Here is a 20627-nt window from a genome sequence, read left to right on the forward strand (position 1 = left end):
ATTTTGATGCAAAATTTTTGAAATCTAGGCATACAAGCAGCCTTCAAAAAGTTTATAAAAAATGCACATTGTATGGATTATAAAAATTTACACCGAAATAAGCTTATCTTTTTAAACAATTGTATTTGTGAGGCAGAGGTACACACATAGAGAAACATATAGGTAGACAGATAGAGAGAAAGCTCTCATCTGCTGGTTTACTTTCCATATGCTTGAAACCAGTGGAGCTGGACCAAGGCAGAAGCTGGGAACCTGGAACTCAACCAGGTCTTCCACATGCTAGGCAGGAACCCGGTAAGTTGAGCCATTACTGCTGCCTCTCTGGGTTTACGTTACAAGGAAGCTGGAGTCAGGAGCCAGAGCCGATACTCCAATGAGGATGTGGGTGTCTTAACCACTAGGCTACAGCCCTTTGTTAAACTTATCTCTTCATTTCATTTATCTTTTCATGTCAGGGTGCTTTTTGAAACACCCTGATGTCTAAAGTGTCTAGAACTTAGACACTGCTCAGCTTTTGGGCAAGTGGGATTCAGAGGCATGGCCCAGGTAGAGGGCTCATCCTCAGAACTGTGTCAACATGTGCTCCAGCGTAACAGTGGCGGCGTGAGATAACTCACACTTGCTGAAAATGCCGTGAGCTTGACCCTGATGCTCGCTGAATTTGTGTGGCCCAGGAGGAAGGCACTGTGGTGGTTTACTCTTTCCAGAAAACCAGCAGAGATACACCAGCAGGTAAAGGGGAGAGGAAGGAGCGTGCTTTCTTTCTCGGCTTATTTTTGGGGAGGGTGGTGATTTTGGGGTGCTGTTTGGCTTTCCCAGTTGGCTGTGAGCTGTACAAAGGCAACATCTTGAGTGAGTTGACTCTGGAGTACCTGACAAAGTCCTGGATTCTCAGGTAAGTGGTAAGAAATAAATGTTTGTGGCAGGTGTTGTGGCATAGCAGGTAAAGCTGCCCCTTGCAATGCCAGCATCCCATATGGGCACTGCTTCCAATCCCGGCTGTTCCACTTCCGATCCAGCTCTCTGCTGATGGCCTGAGAACAGCAGTGGAAGATGGCCCGTGCGCTTGGGCCCCTGCCACCCAGGTGAGAGACCTGGATGGAGCTCCTGGCTCCTGGTTTCCGCCTGGCTCAGCCCTGGCTGTCACAGCTATTTGTGGAGTGAGCCAGCGTTCCATATCTCTGACTCAACTTTCAAATAAATATCTTAAAAAATGTGTTTAATGGAATTGCATGAATGAGGCAGGTAGTGTAGCTCAGGGGCCACAGCACTGGCATTGCAGTTAGATACACAGCCACACAAGCCCTCGTGAGACAAACAGTGATGTGCTGGAACCGACCTATGTTGGCTCATGACAGGTGGTGGTTCATGTTTCAGGAATTTTGTAAGCTGGTTCTCAAAAAGCCAAGAACACCATTCAGTTGTATAAAGTCACAATTTAAAAAATTACATTTAAAAATTACATTTTAAAAAGGTAATACAACTCATCATTTCCTAATTGTATTACGTTTTGCTGGTGGCTCTGTTCTTGCAATTAGTAGATCTTCCTTAGGGGTCACCAAACATTTTTTTTTTTTAATCTGAAAGGAAGAGTTACAGAGAGGCAGAGAGAGAGAGAGAGAGAGAGAGAGAGAGAGTGAGAGAGAGATGTCTTCCATCCATTGGTTCACTCCCCAAATGACCACTATGGCCAGAGTTGGGCCAATCCAAAGCCAGGAGCCAGGAGCATCTTCCAGGTCTCCCACATGGGTCCAGGAGCCTAAGGACTTGGGTCATCTCCCACTGGTTTCCCAGGCACATTAGCAGGGAGCTGGATCAGAAGTGGAGGAGCCATGACTGAAACCAGTGCCCATATGGGATGCCAGCACCACACATGGCAGCTTACCTACTATGCCACAGCATTAGCCTTCAAACTTTTTCTGTAAATGGGTCAGATGATAAATATTTCAGGCTTTGCTGTCCATGTGCTGAATCTGGCCCCTTGGCTGTACTTCACTGACCCCTGGCCTATTGTATCTGGATGGCAGAAATCCTCTGTTGAGAAAAATTGTTTCTTGCAGGTGATGTTATGGCACAGCGGGTAAAGCTGCTGCCTGCACCTATGGCATCCCATATGGGTGCCTGTTCAAGTGTTGGCTGCTCCACTTCTGATCTGGCTCCCTGCTAATGGCCTGGGAAAGCAGCAGAAGATGGCCCAAGTGCTTGGGCCCCTGCACCCATGTGGAAGACCTGGATGGAGCTCCTGGCTTCTGGCTTTGGTCTGGCCCTGCTCCAGCTGCTGTGCCCATTTGAGTGAAACAGCGAAGGGAGCTCGATCTCTCTCTCTGCCTTTCAAATAAATGAAATAAATCTTTTAAAAAATACTTCTTCATTTGAAAGGCAGAGAGAGAGAGCTTCCTATTAGCTAATTCATTCCCCAAATGCCCATAAGAGCTAAGGCTGGGCCAGGCTGAAGCCAGGAACCAGGGACTCAATCCAGCTCTTCCCCATGAGTGGCAGGAACCCAATCACCTGAGCCATCACTTGCTGCCAGGCAGGGTGCACGTCATCAGGTAGCTGGAATAGGAGTGGAGCCAGCATTCGGAGCCAGGCCCTCTGAGCATGTTGGGGGTGGGGGTGGGGTGCAGCACTTTCTCCCTCCAGGGTCTATGATGCGTATTGGTAGCTTGTAATTGGCCATGGTAGGAGCGTTTACACCCGGGAGGTTGTCAAATTCTATAAATTAGGGATTTTCTTTCTTTAGTAAACTGTTAAATCTCTACCAGTGCTCCAATGGGTATAAAGAAAGAACTCTGTCTGCCTCGAATGTGCTAGGGTGTGTATACCCTTTCACAGTGGGCTTGCGGGGAGGGAGACAGCCACTGGAGACCACCCTGAGGACATCCACCACAGCATGCCTGCTGGAAGGAGGGCTCGGCTCTCCCTCTCCTGGGCCACTGCTCTCCTTCCAACGGCCACGACGTTCCCTTACCAGATTCTCTCACAGGAGAGTAGAGGGCTCATGTCTTCTCAGTCTTCCTGTTGCTCTGCAAACATCTCAGGTTCAGTGTTGGAGGGGTGGACTCAAGGTCCTGGACCAGTTCTTTGGAGAGTCTGGATTCCCTGGCTTTGAGGGGGACTTGGGTGCCTGGTAGATCAGCTTGTGCCTCCTTCAGAGGCTGGGGAGCAATGGGCTGCTGATGGGATGTGATGGCTGGATGGCAAGAGGGGAGGGGCTCTGCTTTTTATCCACATTCCAGTCTAGGAGGTTGGGGACCTGACCGTAACTATCAACGCCTTCCTGTCTCACCCCGCCAACTTACTGCGCCGGTCTCAAATGCCAGGGAGCATCTGACAGTCACTTACTGCACACATGTTCAGCGACGCCACGTGTACACCGACACTTTTCTTCTTGCAGTGTTCACGGTAGCTCCGTTTCTCTGATTTCAAAGTCTGATTTCTGAAATCAAGAAGCACTATCATGTAGAGACGACATCGATTTCATTCAGGAAGACGTTACAGAGAGACAGATGGAACGTCTTGCAAAGTCCCCGGAGAGGTGGGAAAGACGAGGAATTTAAAGTCAGGTGGATGCCCCCTCTGAGCCTCAATTCCTCACCTGTCAGCCGAGGGACAATGTCAAGTTCAGCCTCCCGGGCAGACTGGAGGAAGTGAGAACCAACGCACACCCCCGACCCTGACAACTGTCCTTGGCATTTGGCTGCTGGTCATTCCTGCCCCGACGTTCCCACGTCGCATCTGCCACTCACCCACTGCACCTGGCAGTGCTGAGGATGTGTGGGGTGGGTCCTCTGCCTCCCGGAAACCCACCTTGGTCTGCTGTAGGTTGGTGCCCTGCATGGCCAGAGGAGGGTGCCTGGATGTCTCTGAAGTGGACGGCAGCCTCCCCTGGCAGCGACTTCAAGCTGACCACCATCTCCTTCCTCCTGGGTGCCTGCGACAGCCTCCTCCCTGGCTTTGCCACCTCCAGGCACTCCTCGGCCACATCGTGCTGCAGCCAGTGACCCTTCCAAGATGCCATGTGGACGTCACCACCATGCACAGACCACACGACAGCTCCCTGTTGCTCTGGACCCCCCCTGACTTTCAAAGCACTGCCCATTCAACTCCTGTCTGCCCCGCTCCTTGCTCATGGCGGGAACAAGTGCAATTCACCTGGCAGGTCAAGCGTCCTGCCAAGTCTGTGCCTTTGTATGGACCATTCCTCCTCCCTGCAGCACCTGTCCCCTTCTTCATCTAATCCTGGAAATCGCTTGGAACCAAGACAGGGCCCTGGCACCAGCCCCTCACCCCACCCCGCCCGGCTGGTTTAGGCATCCCTTCTCTCTTCCTGAAGCCCCCGGCACAGTGTGGGTACTGTCTGCTTCCACACAGTCCCAGACCCAGAGCTCCTTGCTCTGTGGTTAAGTTGCGGGCTCGGGAGTCCTAGAACCCTCGGCAGAATCCTGCCCGGCTGAGTGGGCCTGGGCAAGTCACCTAGCCTCGCCGGCAGGATGACAGCACATGTCACAGGGCGGCAGGCAGGCAGGCAGGCAAGGTCCTTAGCATATAGGAAGTCTCCAGCCACTGTGGCCATTACAGTAATAACCATCACAGCCCCGCTTCTGGTGAGCCACCAGCAGACAGCAGGAGCTCAAAGGTCTGAACAAATGACCCCACCCCACCCCTGACAGACTGGGGATTTCTCGCCACAACCGCCCCCTACACCCACATCTGTATCACCAGGTGGGGCCTCGGCCTCCCTTCCTTCTTCAATGGTTTTCTCAAGCTCAGAACTTGAAGGAAACACCAGCCAGTCGTGGGGACGTACCAGAATTTCTAGTTTTCTAACCAGAGCCTTCCCAAGGGGCACCAGGAACAGCTTGGGCCACTCCCTGGGCGGCCTGCAAGCGCTTTGTCCGCGGTGGAATGAAGGGTGGGATCTGTCTTCCACCCGCTGCCCCACAGCCCCTTGCTAGGTAGTCTGTCCTTGGGTCATTCGCCACGCCACGCAACTCGGCCCGCACACACGCATGTCCTCACAGCGGCACCTGCAGGGGGTCCGCCGCGGGGGCGTGCGGGGGTGACGAAGCGGCCCGGTGGCCCTGGTGGTCGCTCGCTCGCTCGCGTCCAGGTTGGCGTCGGCGAACTGTGGATCATCTCGCAGAGTCCAGTCCTGGGCTGGCGCGGGGCCGGGGTCGGGGCGGGAGGTGGGGGGAGGGGCGGCTGGGAAGCTTTGGGGCGGGGGTGACGCTTTGTTATCGGGGCTCCTCCAGGGGGTTCCGTTTCTAGGGGCAGAAGCAAGTGTGGGAGCACGCCTCTACCCCCGAAGCCAGGGCCCCCGGCCGGGCGCTGCGAGGCACAGTCTCAATTCGAGGACATCGCGCTGTCCTCTGGCGCCGCTAGCCCACGCAGGGGCGTCGGGGGTCCTGCGGCGCGGCCCAGCCCCTCGCCAGCTGCCCGGCCCAGGGCCCGGGCCCACAGCCACCACCCGGCCGGCTCCGCAGCCGCCGCGACCCCTCCGGCCCCGGCTCCCGCCTGGGCACCGGCGGGGGCGCGGCTGCCGTGACGTCACGCGCCCCGCCCCCGCGGCCCCCGCCCACTCCCCCACATTCCGGGCGGGGCGGGTCTGGCTGGTCGGGGCGCGCCCGCCCCGGCCCCCTCCCCAGGGGCCGCCCCTGCCGTCGGGCCGCGGCCGCCCCCAGCCCGTCCCCGCCCGGGCCCGCCGACTCCGCCCGCGAGCGGCCGAAGCCGCGGCGGCCGCGCCGTTGCCGCCATTGACGTCAGAGGGGCGGGCACATGACCCCGCGGGGACCAATCGCGCGGGCGCCGCGGCTCCCGCAATCGCCCCGGTAGCGCGGCCCGCGGCCCCCGCCCGCAGACGCCCTCGCCGGACGGACGCGAGGACCCTCGCGCCGTCCCCACGCGCGGCGGCGCGGGGCCCCCCGAGACACGCCCGCGGCCCGCCCGCCGCCCCCGCCCCGCGCCCGCCCTCGGCCCGCCCCCTGCCCGCTCCTCCCCGCGCCGCCCGCCGAGCCCGGTCCAGCGCGGCGAGCATGCACCCGACGAGCTAGGAGGAAGCCGGCAGCCCCGCAGGAAGCGCCGAGCGCCGGCCCAGCCCGCCGGACGCGCCGCCCCCCGCCCCCCGCCGCGGGCAGCGCCCCCTCCTCTGCGGGCGCCCCCAGCCCCACACCCCCCCACCTTCCCGGGGGGTGGGGGGGTGCGGGCCGCCGGATCCGGGGGCCCCGCCGCCCCAGAAGCCCAGCGCAGCCCCCCAGGCCCGGCGCGGCCATGGATCTGACGAGCGGCTCGGGCGGCGGCGGCGGCGGCGACCCCCGGCAGATCGAGGAGACCAAGCCGCTGCTGGGGGGCGACGTGCCGGCCCCCGAGGGCACGAAGATGGGCGCCGTGCCGTGCCGCCGGGCCCTGCTGCTGTGCAACGGCATGAGGTACAAACTGCTGCAGGAGGGCGACATCCAGGTCTGTGTCATCCGGCACCCGCGGACCTTTCTCAGCAAGATCCTCACCTCGAAATTCCTGAGGCGCTGGGAGCCGCACCACCTAACGCTGGCCGACAACAGCCTGGCGTCCGCCACGGTGAGTCGCCCGCGCCGCGCCGCCCTGAGGGGCCCCGGCCTGTGTGGCGGCCGCGGGGGCGCCCCGCTGCCGGCTTCTCGGACCCCGAGGCCCGGCCGCCCGGCCGCCCGGGGACCGTCTGCCCGCGGCGGCCGCGTCCCTGACGGTCGGGACCGTGGGATCGAGCCGGGGCCGGGCCCCGAGGGCGGCGGGGGTTCCCTTTCTGGCAGCCGGTGGCGCGTCTGGCTCCGAGCTGCAGGGAAACAACAAAACACAGCCAGTGGGCGAAAGAAAGAAAAAAAAAAAAAAAAGGAAACCTCAAAACCCCCAACCCCAGACAATTTCCAGAAGCCAGCTTCTTTCTTTGCTTTGCTTTGCGCGTCCTTTATTCTTCGCTGCGGCCCTGGCTGGCGGGCGACACCGGGCGCCCCCGGGCCTGAGGTTCTCCCCGGCACCGTGGGAGGGTGCAGACGGAGGGCTGAGGGCCGGGGTCCCGGAGCGCCCCCGGCCCGGGGGCGCGGACGCGGGGCGGCGAGCGCGTGCGTGCGTCGTGTGTTTTGTTGCCGGAGGCTTCATGTTGTTTTTGATTGACTGTATGGCCGGGACTGGGTCAGCTGGCAGAGGTGGAGACCGGAAACCATTGATCTGTTTCTGAAATCAAGTCCGCAAATGGTGGCCTTCTTCCTACGTGGAGAGACAGCTGTGGTGGGGTCGAGGGCGGTGGGGGTGGGGGTGGCGGGCAGGAGCCTGAACGGGATGCTTTGTGTTTTGAAACAAGGACAGTTTCAAATACCAGCTGGGCTGGGGCTGGGGCTTGGCCCTGAGCCTACCAGTGGGGGTCCCATCCTCTTTGGGGAGGGGGCTGGGCCTTCCTGGGAATGCTTGTGACCCCCCCCCCCCCACGGTGAACCTGTTTACTAAGCCCAGTGGGAGGGGGCAGAATCCACCACCGGCTGCCCACACCTGTGCCAAGAAAACCCAGCCAGGAAACAGGGTGTCGCTTTACACGGCATGTCACAAGCGTGTAGCGTGTGGAGACACTTCCCCGGCATCCATGTTCCCTTGGCGGTGTGTCACAGGCCATGACACACGCTGCAAGGAATGGGGAGGGGGGAAAAGTTAGTTGAGGAATCCTACTCCTGGCTCCCAGCTCTCCCTGAGCCCCGGTGCAGTGAGGCACCCGAGGACTTTTAATCTGAATTTTGAGCCCGAGGTGCTCAGAGCCCCTCGTTTTTCTTTTCCTGGGCGCGTTGGTGCTGTATCTGTCTGCAAGGACTCCTTGCTCAGGGAGCTCGCCGGCGTTCCGGGCTCAGGCTGGTGCATGTTCTTAAACCTGACTGAGCCCCAAGCCTCAGCGTTGGGCTTTTCACCTGCTGGAGCAAGAACCTCTGGGGATTTGCTGACACAGGGGGGAAGACCCGGTGACCTTGGCATCTCCCCCCTGGGATCTGGCTTCAGAATTCTCACCTGGCTCGGGGGGGAGTTCCATCCAACTTTATTCTTTTTTTCTGCCACCCCTGCAATGAGGGGGAGTGGGGACAGAGGTGAATGGCTGGGATGGACAGTGACCTGCCTAGGAAGGACAGGTTGGGCCACTGCTCCCCCTGGGAGGAGCCAGGAGTGCCCTGCTGCCTGTGTGTCCGTTTGGGGAGGCCAGAGGCCCCTGACAGCCTTCTGATTGCTCAAGAGGTGTGTCTGGGAGGGAGGGAGGGAAGAAGGGAAGAGGCTGAAATCCCACGCTGGTTCCTGAAGGGGCTGCAGAGGCCCTTGCCCACTGGGCCCCCGGCCCACTGGAGTGTTGCGTGGGTCTCTGGCAGAAGACCTGTGATGTCCAGTATTGGCACTGAGGGTTGTCCTCAGAACCAGATTTGTCTTGGCAGAGGCGTTAAGAAATGTGCAAGGAGGAAGTGTCGTCGTGATCCTCTCTCTACTGCCTTGCGACATCAAGCCCCGTATGGAGGGGGCTGTCCCTAAATACAGCCCTTGCTCTGTGGTGGACTCCTGTCGTGGCCACGCTCCCCGTTGCCAGGGCCTGTTAACATGGAGGTGGGGCGGCCGAGGACAGGCCCAGCTGGAGCCAGGGCCTTCAGGGCAGAGATGGGTTGGAACTGCCACCCGGGACCTTGTCCCATCACGAGACACCTGGTTGGTGTCCAGGCTCCCTGGGAGGCAGAGGAGCCCCTGTGGGCTTTCCCTGAGGCCTGGGCGTTATGTAATCTGTCTGCATTTTATAGTGCGGCCTAGGCACTCCGTTGAGAAATACCAGCCCGAATGAAACAAAGGTGCCTTCGAGTGCAGCTCAGCTCGCTGCAGCACGGACCCCACGCAGCCTTGCGGCGTGCGCCTTCTCTGGCACCAGCCTCCGGCTGCCCTCGTGTCAGGGCTGTTTTGTGTAGGGTCATAGCCTTCCACGAAATGCATATCGTTCATATTTTAAGTCGGCTCGGAACCATCTGGTAATTATCCGGTTAATTGTGTGGGTTTCAGGAACAAGACCCAGAATGATTGATCTGGATTCAAACCAATAAACAAACCAAATACACGCTTTTGCCCAAACCGTCTGCAGAGTCTGTCTACACTGATCCAATTAACTGAATCATGAACGATACAGACCAGACTCTCAGAACCAGCTGCATCAAGCCGGGATGTGAGCACATGGGGGCTCCCAGTCCCACCTGGCGGGCGGCTCCAGCTGGGTACACCCCTTGGTCTGGACCCCTCTCAGATCCCTGCCAGGGAGACGCCAACAGGGGTCTGGTGCCGTGGGACCTGACCACTCCCTGTTGTCCGAGCCCTGGCCTGGCTACAAACTTTGCCCTCTGTGGGGCCTGTTCAGAGCCTGCCCTGTGCCTTGTCTCCTGCGCCGGTTACTGATTAAATCCTTGCAGAGCCAACAGTGTGCTTGACATGGCTTGTGACAGCCAGCCAGGTTTGATGCACTCTGTGCTTGGAGACTTTGGATCCAGAAGGCTCGTAAACAAAGGAGGAAGCACACAGGCTGCTGTGGGAGGGGAGGTGGAGAGGCACTGGCCTCCTCCCTGGAGGACGAGGACCACACCTCTGGGGGAAGGGCCCGCCTGCCCAGGCTGGTGTCTCGTTCCCCTTTTGCATCCAAACTTCCCAGTCCTGGGCCTCCGCGGACCTTTCAGGCTGTAGAACCTCGGTGTGGGTTGTACCCTGCAGCCAGGGCTTCTACGTACGCAGCCGGGTTTGGCAAGACCAGAATCCATGTTGCCTTTCTTGTCCCTGGGCTGAATCCGAGCACCTGCTAGACGTGTTTGTCGGCTAGCAGAGGGCTTTGTCTGCAGGCTTTGTTTGCTCCGCACCAAGGAAGTACAAATCAGCTGCCTGCCTCTGACTGCGTCTGCCTCTTTCCCATGTGGCACGGGTATCTCAGAGCGGTGCTGCCTCCATTCGCTGGGTAGGGGCTAGGGCACAGGTGACAGTAGCAGTGTTCGTTCAGAAGCCGTAACTCTTCAGTGGCTCCTCTGTAGATTTTCACTCCTCTGCTGCTTGGTTGAAATGGCTCCAGGTGTCTCAACAGAAATCAGAGAGGAGAAGCCCCCATGCTTCTCACGGGTTTCCGTAGTCTCTGGCCTTCTGAGCTTGGACTTGGTTTAACAAGTCCTGGCTACCTACTGTGTGCCGTGTGCAGAGCTGAGAGCTCCGTGCCAGCATGGTGTGTTTTCTCCTTGCGAATTCAAATTTGTGTCCTCCAGAGGAATCGCACGTCCCATGAGTATTCACCTGTGTGTGTACACGCGCACGTGTGTTCATATTGGTTCATTTTTGCCCCACCCCCAGCCCTCCCCAGCACGCCCGTCCTCCCATTGGCTTCCTTTGATGGTTTCTGTGGCAGTGCACACAGAGAAGTATTCTCTCCCGATGCCATTTGTCACGAGAAGCTTTTGGAGTCTATCAGATTTGTTTCCTAGATCACTTTGTCTGGTTGGAGGTGGTGGAGGGGAGGGGTGGAGGGAGGATCGGAGTCCCATCAGCAGCGTGCGCCGTCTGCCCGCCCCAGGCTGCACCAAGTAGGCGCAGCTGTGGAGGGAGTGCGTGTTGCTGCAAGCTTGGGCCAGCCCAGGTACAGGGTCCTGCACGGTGCCTGACTTGCGTGTCCCCCTAGCTGGCCCTGCTGCTGGCCGGCTCCTCACCCACAGGTGCCTCGTGGGCCTGGCAGTGGGAGAGGGCATTTCTGGGGTACTGTACCGGGCAAGGCTCTAGGGAGCCTGGCAGTTGCACATCATCCTGAAGACAAAGCCGTCTCAGGGCATCTCCCGGCTGGCTTTGGAACAGCAGCCTGGCCTCCTCTCCGGGGGCCAGCAAGGACTGGACACTTGCAAAGGGTACCCGCCTGGTGTTTTGTCAACATGGATGTTTTCAAAGGCTCTTGATGAAAGGATTAAGTGAAGCAGCCGGGGGCAGGGTGTCCCTCCTGTGGGGCAGCACAGGCTTCGGTTTGGCATCCCATGGGCTGGGTCTGGATTCTGAGGTTGCAGCTTCCTGGCTGTGTGACTTTCGGTGTGTTGCTTTCCCTTTCTGGGCTTTGTTTTTCCTGTGTGTAGGGTAGATGGTCCTACCTCATTTATAGGGTTGCCCTGAGGCTGGAGATAGTTCAGTTGCGCATTTAGGAGGTCAGCCTGCACACAGTGGGGCTATGCCCAGCGACTGGTATTCCAATTCCTGTTTTCCTCATTTCCCTGAGAGAGCGCGGGTGGGGCTCTGTGCAGATGGAAGGGATCCTTGCTGTGTGACCAGGGAGACCCGGAGCTATGAGGCAGGGGAGTTGTCACAGGCAGTTCGGGGAAAGTTCTTCAGGGGGCAGAGTCTGGTTTCTGAAGAAAGATGGACTTGAAGAAACAAGAAAGAAACTCGAAGCGGTCACCGCACACCACATGTATTCAAGTGGTAGCACCAGGCAGGTGAGGAAGATGGAGCTTTGGTTCTACTCCAGACCCCGCAGCCCCTGGCTCCGCTCTCCGGAGGCAAACACTGTTAGCCATTGCTTCTCTTTCTTTCTTTTCTTTTCTTTTTTTATGATTTAGTGCTTTTCATTTATTCAGGAGGTGACCACACACGTAGATGTCCACACACACACACACACACACCCTGAGCTCCCATCTGCTGGTTCACTCCCCACGTTCCTGCAGTGGCTGAGGCTGGACCAGGGCTGAAACCTGGAGCTGGGGACTCAGTCTGGGTCTCCCACGGGGGTCGTGGAGACCCAGTCACTTGGGCCATCACACTACCTCCCAGGGTCTGCATTTTTGCAAAGCTGGAGTCAGGAGCCAGAGCTGGATGTCAAACCCTGGCACTCTGATACGGCCCATGGGAGGCTGACTGCCTGCACCTGTTGCCCATTTCCTGTGTGACCTCACTGCCTGTTCCGGGTCTCTACCTCTAGTTCACACTGTTGTTGTTCACTGGGCAGTGTAGTTTGGCGACCATTCTAGATCCATGCGTACACAGCTGTTCTTTTTCACTGATGCCTAGCATTCCTTTGTCGAGGGCACCGTGATAATGTGTGTCAGCCATCCCCTACTGATGGACAGTTACCTTAGTTCCAGTCGGTCTTTTGTTTCAGACAAAGCACTTCGCATTTTTCTTCACTGCGGTTGTTTTTATTGGACAATTTGATTTCCTTTTTTGCTGGAGGGAAGGGAAGGCAGCGCAGCCTGGAGTTGTGCTTCGATCTGGGTGATCGTCACTGTCCTGGCCTGGTCCTTTGGGTGGTTTGGCAGCTCGGTCCACGAGGAGCATTCTGAACGGACCTGGGACCCGGACAAAGACGTGCTGCCTCCTAGCCCAGGACGAGGGTCTCAGTGAGCCCACCCGAGAGCATCCGATTTTGTCCCCAGACTTCCTGCTGCCCCTGGCATGGAAGCCAGGCTGCCGAGTCCCCTGGCAGAGAGGGAGGAAGTAGTCCTTGCTCCTCCTCACCCTTGGCTCCAGGTGAGCGTCTGGTGTGTGTGGTGGGTGCTAAAGGAGACTGGTGTGTTTTGAACAGGAGCTTCTTTGACATCAGCAGCGTGCTGACGTGCGCACACGTGTGTGCATGCATGTGCATGGAGGGGGGTGCCTCCTGCATGGATTGAGGCAGGGGTGGGGACAGAATTATTGTTGGTGCTGAAATTGGTCACTGTGTTCAGGAGCTATTTCTTGACCCCAGCACGTGCAGAGTGTTTAGGTCGATGTCTCGATGTCCGCAATGGCCGTGAGGTAGAGGAAGCAGAACACGGTGGGCCCAGCCAGGGCTGCAGCCGGCACACAGACTTTGAGTCTGACAGGTGAGCCTGAATCGTGTGCCTGCAGCTTCCTAGCGGGCGACCTTGGGCAGGTCACCTAACCTCTGTCCTTATCGACCGTGAGGATTACAGAGGCTTCCTTTTAGCCTTGATGGTAGGGTTAAGGGAGCTAGGGCAAGGCAGGTCATTCACAAATTCTGCCTGCAGATACATATCACTGTTCTAGGCACTTGGGAGAAAGCAGGATCCTGCCCTTCTGTGTTGGTGGGGGCATGTGACTGTGGTGAGCAGCTGAGCGAGTAAATATGGAATCTGGCAGTTGGGACCATGGAGGAAACAGATCGGGCAGGTGGGTGTCTGCTGTCTCCTACAAGGTGGTCAGGGCAGGAGGTGACCCTGATGCTGTCTGGGAGGAGAGCAGTCCAGGTAGAGGGAGTGACAGGCTTCAAGGTCCTGAGGCTCAATCCCTCCATCCTCCAGCAGCTGTTCTTAAAACAATTCGCCAGCGCCTGGAATGCGCAGGTAGCTCCTTGTCCCCAGGAAGCGAGCTAGCTCCCTCCCTCCCTCCCTCCTTCCCTCCCTCCCTCCCTCCCTCCCTTCCTTCCTTCCTTCTTTCTTTCTTTTTTTATTTTTTATTTATTTACTTGAGAGGTACCGTTACAGACAGAGAGAGAGAGAAGGGTCTTCCATCCACTGGTTCACTCCCCAAATGTCAGCAACGGCTGAGGAAGCACATCCATTCTAGTGCTTCTGTTGTGTGTCCCTCCCTCCCTTACTTTTTTTTTTTTTTTTAATATTTATTTATTTGTTAGAAAGAACTACAGGATGTGTGTGTGTGTGTACATGTGTATATGTGTGGAGAGAGAGAGAGAGAGAGAGAATATCTTCCACCCACTGGTTCACTCCTCAGATGTTGCAATAGGCAGGGCTGGGCCAGGCTGAAGCCAGGAGCCAGGACCTTCATCTGGGTCTTTATGTGGGTAGCAGGGGCTCAAACACTTGAGCCATCTTCTGCTGCTTTTCCCAGGCCATTAGCAGGGAGCTAGATTGGAAGTAGAGCAGCCAGGACTTGAACCAGCGCCTATATAGGATGCCGGTGTCACAGGCGGTGGCTTTACCTGCTATGGCACAACACTGGCCCCTCTGTCTTTTTGCAGGTTCTGCTCCATCCAAATAAATAGCAAAGAACTTTTGTAGTTGTGCCTTAGGAGACTGCTAAATGCCAAAGCCCAGAAAAACTTTTGAAACCATCTTCCTTTGTCCCTGTGTTCCAAGGACTGTAGAAATGCACCTGTCGCTCTGCCACGGCGGTGGGAGGGGCAGGAAGGCAAGAGCAGAAGTGTGATGCCCAGAGACCCCTGACCTCTGCCTCCCAGCGCGCCCCTCCGTGCAGGCTGCTCGCAGAAGTGACGTGGCCAGGATGAGCTGGGGGGGCTCTTTCTGGGGGGAAGCAGAGGAGCTGGATTCCCCAGTCGCTGGTGGGCAGATGCGCAGGAGCCAGGCAGGGTAGTGAGGCTTTCCCAGCCTGGGGCTGGCGGGTCCAGCTAGGGTCATCTGAAGAGAGACGACAATGACGGAACTTCTGTCAGTCTCGTTGCTTGTCCCCACCAGTCCCAGACCCCTTAGAGAGGTTGAGGAGCTGAAAATAGCAGCACACAGTCTGGGTGAGCCCAGGCGTGGCTTCCCTGCCTCCCCTTTGGGTCTCTGTGCAGCACAGGTAAATCTGCTCACTGGCACATGCACAGGTGTGGGGCAGCGCGGGGACCTGGAGCCATGGATCCAGATGGCCTTTGTGTTAGCTAGGGCAGGCCAGCCCTCCTCTGGGTGGCCTTGAGTGGTGCAGCTCCCCTCTTGCTCACATCACAGACCGGTGGGAGGCTCCACAGGGTTCTGGCCCATTGGGTCACGTGGGTGCCTGGACTCCTTGGTACTGCGTTGATGACTTTGCCCTCCTCTAGGTCCTCCACGAGCTGGCTGGGCCTGGGGAGAGAGGTCTAGGACTAGGGCCTCAGCCGGGCCATGTGCGGGCCGGGCCCTGCTATTGGTCACCAGGGCTGGGAAATATGGTTTAGGTGTGTGTCCAGGAGGAAGAGGCGGCCGAGGAGGTGATGGTTACTCTCACTGCTGGGTCCTGGGAGCCTTTAGCTCTTCACGGTACCAGTGGCAGAGCTGTGTCCCTGGAAGGGAAATCCAAGCATGTGGTCTCTGGTTCCCTGGGTTGAGCTTGGTGGCAGGTTGGGAAAGCGTGCGGTTCCTGTGGTGGAGGATGAAGTTGGGAAGCAAAGGTGGAGTTGTGTGTGTGTGCTTGTCGTTTTGATTGTACGCCTGAACAAGCTCAGCGCTCATGCGGTTTTCAGAGCAATGCTGGGGTTAGATGGTACTGCTCCCATTTTAGAGCTGTTACAGTGGACACTCAGGTAAGGGGAGTTGGCAGGACGTGGAGCTGAGAGTCAGAGCCAGGTACAGACCCTCGCCCGTGTGTGTGGGCATCCAGGAGTGTGTGTGTCTGCTGGAAATTTATGACCTCATTTCCATCTCCTGCGGAAACATCGTGGTTGAAAATAAGGGACTTGTCGGGTTAGCGTTCGGCAGACATTGCTCTGAGCGTTTGTCAGGTGAGTTCAGAGAACCAGTGTCGGAAAGGGAGTGCCAAGTATTTCTTAAGGGTGAGCCTCAGCCACTGAGTTTACAAGATGAGTACCACACACTCTGTGTGCAAAACAAGTGCTCCCAGGTACTGGGCTTGCTACGCGAGTGGTCCTAGGTACTGGGCCTGCTACACGAGTGCCCCCAGGTACTGGGCCTGCTACACGAGTGCCCCCAGGTTCTGGGCTTGCTACACGAGTGCCCCCAGGTTCTGGGCTTGCTACACGAGTGCCCCCGGGTACTGGGCCTGCTACGCGAGTGCTCCCGCGTACTGGGCCTGCTACACGAGTGCCCCCAGGTACTGGGCCTGCTACGCGAGTGCTCCCGGGTACTGGGCCTGCTACACGAGTGCCCCCAGGTACTGGGCCTGCTACGCGAGTGCTCCCGCGTACTGGGCCTGCTACACGAGTGCCCCCAGGTACTGGGCCTGCTACGCGAGTGCTCCCGGGTACTGGGCCTGCTACACGAGTGCCCCCGGGTACTGGGCCTGCTACGCGAGTGCTCCCGGGTACTGGGCCTGCTACACGAGTGCCCCCAGGTTCTGGGCCTGCTACACGAGTGCCCCCAGGTACTGGGCCTGCTACACGAGTGCCCCCAGGTACTGGGCCTGCTACACGAGTGCCCCCAGGTTCTGGGCCTGCTACGCGAGTGCCCCCAGGTACTGGGCCTGCTACGCGAGTGCCCCCAGGTTCTGGGCCTGCTACGCGAGTGCCCCCAGGTACTGGGCCTGCTACGCGAGTGCCCCCAGGTTCTGGGCCTGCTACACGAGTGCCCCCAGGTACTGGGCCTGCTACACGAGTGGTCCTAGGTACTGGGCTTGCCACGCGAGTGCCCCCAGGTACTGGGCCTGCTACACGAGTGGTCCTAGGTACTGGGCTTGCCACGCGAGTGCTCCCAGGTACTGGGCCTGCTACACGAGTGCCCCCAGGTACTGGGCCTGCTACACGAGTGCCCCCAGGTTCTGGGCCTGCTACGCGAGTGCCCCCAGGTACTGGGCCTGCTACGCGAGTGCCCCCAGGTTCTGGGCTTGCTACACGAGTGCCCCCAGGTACTGGGCCTGCTACACGAGTGCCCCCAGGTTCTGGGCTTGCTACGCGAGTGGTCCTAGGTACTGGGCTTGCCACGCGAGTGCTCCCAGGTACTGGGCTTGCTAAGCGAGTGTCCCCAGGTACTGGGCTTGCTAAGCGAGTGCTCCCAGGTATTGCACTGGCAAGGTAGACATAATCTTCCCCCCCAAAGGGCCCACAGTAACAGATTATGACACACCGTAGGGCAAAGTGTGTCCTCAGAGAGGAGCACTTCTTGTCTAGTGTTTGGGGAAGGGGGTCTTGCAGTGAAGAGGGTGGGTGATTTCGGGAAGACTTGGTAGAGAGGCATGTCTGGATGCATGGAGACCAGATTGAGATTGGTGGGGACAGGGAGCTGTGAGCAAAGGGACAGAGGCCACAGTGGCTGTGAGGTGCTGGGGGGAGTCTTGTGGTTCCTGAGTGGTGGACCCTCTGAGAGCGTGGGCGTTAACCAGAGGAAGGACTGCCCCCTGGAGCAGAGTGTGCTGCCTTCCCCGGGATGCAACCAACCAGGAGGGTCCTGGTCAGCCACTGGTGGGGCGTGTGGCGGCTTGCGGTGCAGAGAGACTGAGGCCTGGCCTGCTGTGAGCCCAGGGTGCCCCTGGCTGGACGCTGCAGGAGTGAGGGATCTGTGAGTCAGCAGGGCCCGGCGTTAGTCACAGCAAGGCCCGTGCAGCCGCCCTCGCACACGGGGAATGCGTCCTCCGGCCAGGCTGTGCCAGGAGGCCCGTGCAGGCCGTCCCAGAGACCCTATAAGGTGCTGTCGGTTTCTGTGTCCCAGATGGGGAAACTGAGGCAGAGCCTCCCGGCAAACATTCTTGGGTGAATGAGTGACCAGGTGAGGCTGCTGCAGCTGCCTGGGCGGAGGTCCTTCCTGCTGGAAGGGAGGAGGGGCGCAGAGAGGGGATCGTGTTCAGCTCTTTCCCTGTGCGCCTTGAAGCCCTAGGCCCCTCTGGCCGTCACTGCCTCCCTCACTCCAGGCGCTGCCTGATCGAAGCACAGCCTGTGCAGAGTGCACTGACTCTGCCCAGCTCTTGGTGCCCGCGGCCAGCCTCGCTGTGGACATAGGCCTGGGGATTCCTGGCCTGCTGCCATGGCCCGTGCAGAGTGGCAGGGTGGTGCCAGGCCGCTGGGGCTGGGCCTGGTGAGCTCGGGTGGGCTCTGCAGAGCAGCCCCTGCTGCCCTCTGCTTGAAGCTGCAGCTCCCAGCACCCCCTCTTGAACCTTCTGTTTCCTGGGGCTTATGGGGAGGCCCCGCCCAGCCCGAGGCTCCTGGGCTGGGGACAGGAGAGACAGGAGGTGGTCCCGGTGGCAGGCTGCAGCTGGGGCCAGGGGATGGCTGGGCACCTGCTTTGTGTCTGCAGCAAGTTCGTGGCCTGCAGGCAGTGGGGGTGGCAGGGCCTGGGCTGCCTGTTAGAAAGGGGAACAGTGACTTGTTGACATCTGTCTGTCCCTGCGGCTGGTTGATGTTTCATGACCCTGTGACTGAGGCTTGCCTCAGGGATGGGGAAATGCCAGAGATGGCTGCTGGGCTTGGGGGATCCCCGTCAGGCCAGAGAGAGCCCAGAGTCCAGTCGTGTGTGTGTCCAGCATGGAGCAGAGGTGACCCCGGGACAGTGATGGTCACCTCCAGCCTGAGAACCTGAGATGTGTTTCTGCAGGTAGCCCTCACATTAGCCCCACGGGGCAGGAGGGCACAGTGGAATGCCCATAGCCCGGGTCCGGAGCCAGCGGCCTCCTGTTGCCCCTGCAACTCCACAGCAACTCTGGCAACAAGGCCCGAGTCCCAAGCAAGGCAGCGAGCAGAACCAATTCTTGCATAGCACTCACTGCATGTCAGGCTCCGTGCAGAGCTGTTGTGAGGTGCAGCTGTCATCCCCATTTTGTAGATGAACAAACTGAGGCCTAGAGAAGTGAAGTCACCCACGCAACCTAGCTTGTAGTGGGGAAGCTGGGATTTGAACCCTGGTTCTCTGGCTCCAGAGTGTAGTTACATGGGTGTGACTGGTGAGCAGGGTTAGTGCTCAAGAGCAGAGTGTCACAAAGGCCAAGAGTGGCCAGAGTGACCGGGGCTGGCTGTGTGCTGGTCGGAGGGTCTCACGGAAGCAGGAGCATGTGGGCAGAGCAGAAGGTGGCATCCAGGAGGAGTGGGTCACTGGGACTGCGTGGTTGGGGCTCAGCCTCTTTCTGCCCACTGTGCAGGAGAGGCACGTGCAGATTTGCTCCTCCCCTGCCCCTCCTTGATCTCGGGCTGGCCCCCTTGGCCTCCGAGCCTGTTTCCCAGCCTGAGATGGCCTGACCCTGGGGAGACTGCTCCAGCCTGTTCTGATGACTTGGTCACCCGGAACATGAAGTCCAAAGTCCACAGGCGCCTGGCCCTAGCCTCAGCCCTCCCACGCCTCTGAGCTTTGGCACACACCTTGTCCACCTGCTTGGATTACCTGCCTGGATGGCCTTCAAGGACCACCTTCCCCTGTTGGGTTGTGTGTGTGGGGGTCTGCCCACCAACGAGCAGCTCATCTCCGCTCAGCAAACACAAAGCCAGCTTACCCTGGCTGGTGATGACCTTGTAAGATAAAGTTCTTCCATAGTCCCACCATCCAGAAATCAGCCACATGCTCGTGTTGGGGTGGGGCTGTCTGCATGAGCGCGCCCAACACCCACGTGCACTGAGCGTGGTGGTAGGTGCAGGTGTCTTGGTGTGTCCAACAGTGAATCCCCTTACTGAGCGTGTCCCACTCTAAACAGGTGTCATGACACCTCCAGGTGTCTCAACTTTGACACTTTAAAAATATACACATGTGGGCTGTAGCTGTGGTATGGCGAGTAAGGCCGCCGCCTGCAGTGCTGGCATCCCATATAGATGCCGGTTTGAGTCTCAGCTGCTCCACTTCTGATCCAGCTCTCTGCTGTGGCCTGGGAAAGCACTGGAGGATGGCCCAATTCTTGGGCCCCTGCACCCTCATGGGAGACCCGTAAGAGGCTCCTGGCTTCAGATCAGTGCAGCTCCGGCCGTTGGCAGCCAACTGGAGAGTGAACCAGTGGATGGAGGACTTCTCTCTCTCTCTCTCTCTCTCTCTCTCTCTCTCTGCCTCTCCTTCTCACTATGTATAACTCTGACTTTCAAATAAATAAATAAATAATTTTAAAAATACACACATGTTTTTAGTTGAGACATAGCAATTGTATGTATTTGTGGAGTCTGGTGTGATGTTTCCATCCATGTCATCAGTGTGTAACAGGTCATGCTAACTGGCATTGTCTGTCTTCCAGACACTGTTGTCTTGGGAACGTTGGAAATCCTCTGTGCTATTTTTGAAAAATTCAATTTTCAATAAAAATTTTTTATCTGTTTTATTTGAAAGATAAAGAGAGATCTTCCACCAGCAGGTTTACTTCCCAAATGGCTGCAACCACCAGGGCTACTCCAGGCTGACGCCAGGAGCCAGGTGTTTCATCCGGGTCTCCCACGGGGGTGCAGGGGCCCAATCACTCGGTCCATCTTTTGCTGCTTTCCGGGCACATTAGCAGGGAGCTGGATTGGGAGTGCAGCAGCCAAGACTCAAACCGGTGCCCACATGGGATGCTGGCCTCGAAGGCATCAGCTTAACTCATTATGCCACAGCACCAGCCCCGACACTCCGCTCTTGAGCCCGGGAACTCTGGTTACCAGGCACACACATATATTTTGGAGACAGAAAGCCCAAGTTCATATCCTGGCTCCACTGTTACGAGCTGGGTGGTGGTGACCTTGTTTCTCTGAGCCCCAGTTTGCTCATCTACAGAATGGGGGCAGCAGCATCACCTCGCAGGGGCACCTTGAGGATTTATCCATTCATCCACTGATAGCCCCCTAGGTTGGCTCCATGTCTGGGCTACGGTGAATAGAGTCAGTGGCGCTTGGCATCAGGGCCAGGTCATTCTTTGAGGTGCAGCTGTCCTGCTCATCCTAGGGTGCGGAGTACGTGTCCGGCCTCGACCCCCTGGATGTCAGTAAATGGTGCCCCCCACCGTTGGAACAACCAAAACTCTCAGGAGATGTTGCCACATGTTCCTCTGGGGCCAACAGCACTCCTGGTTGAGAGCCACTTGTTTACTTGTTTAATCTTGTC

At 58.2% G+C, this 20627-nt stretch overlaps 1 protein-coding gene across 1 annotated transcript in view; it reads left to right on the forward strand.

The window, feature by feature from the left end:
* Window positions 1–6234: 6234 nt before the first annotated feature.
* Window positions 6235–20627, forward strand: part of CMIP (c-Maf inducing protein) — a 212960-nt gene continuing 198567 nt past the window's right edge. The window contains exon 1 of the mRNA XM_062176295.1: window positions 6235–6576. Coding sequence (XP_062032279.1) covers window positions 6271–6576 — 306 coding nt within the window. The 5' untranslated portion in view covers window positions 6235–6270. The remainder of the gene's footprint in view (window positions 6577–20627) is intronic.

The sequence above is a fragment of the Lepus europaeus genome, chromosome 19 (genome assembly GCF_033115175.1).
Source record: "Lepus europaeus isolate LE1 chromosome 19, mLepTim1.pri, whole genome shotgun sequence".
Taxonomy (NCBI): domain Eukaryota; kingdom Metazoa; phylum Chordata; class Mammalia; order Lagomorpha; family Leporidae; genus Lepus; species Lepus europaeus.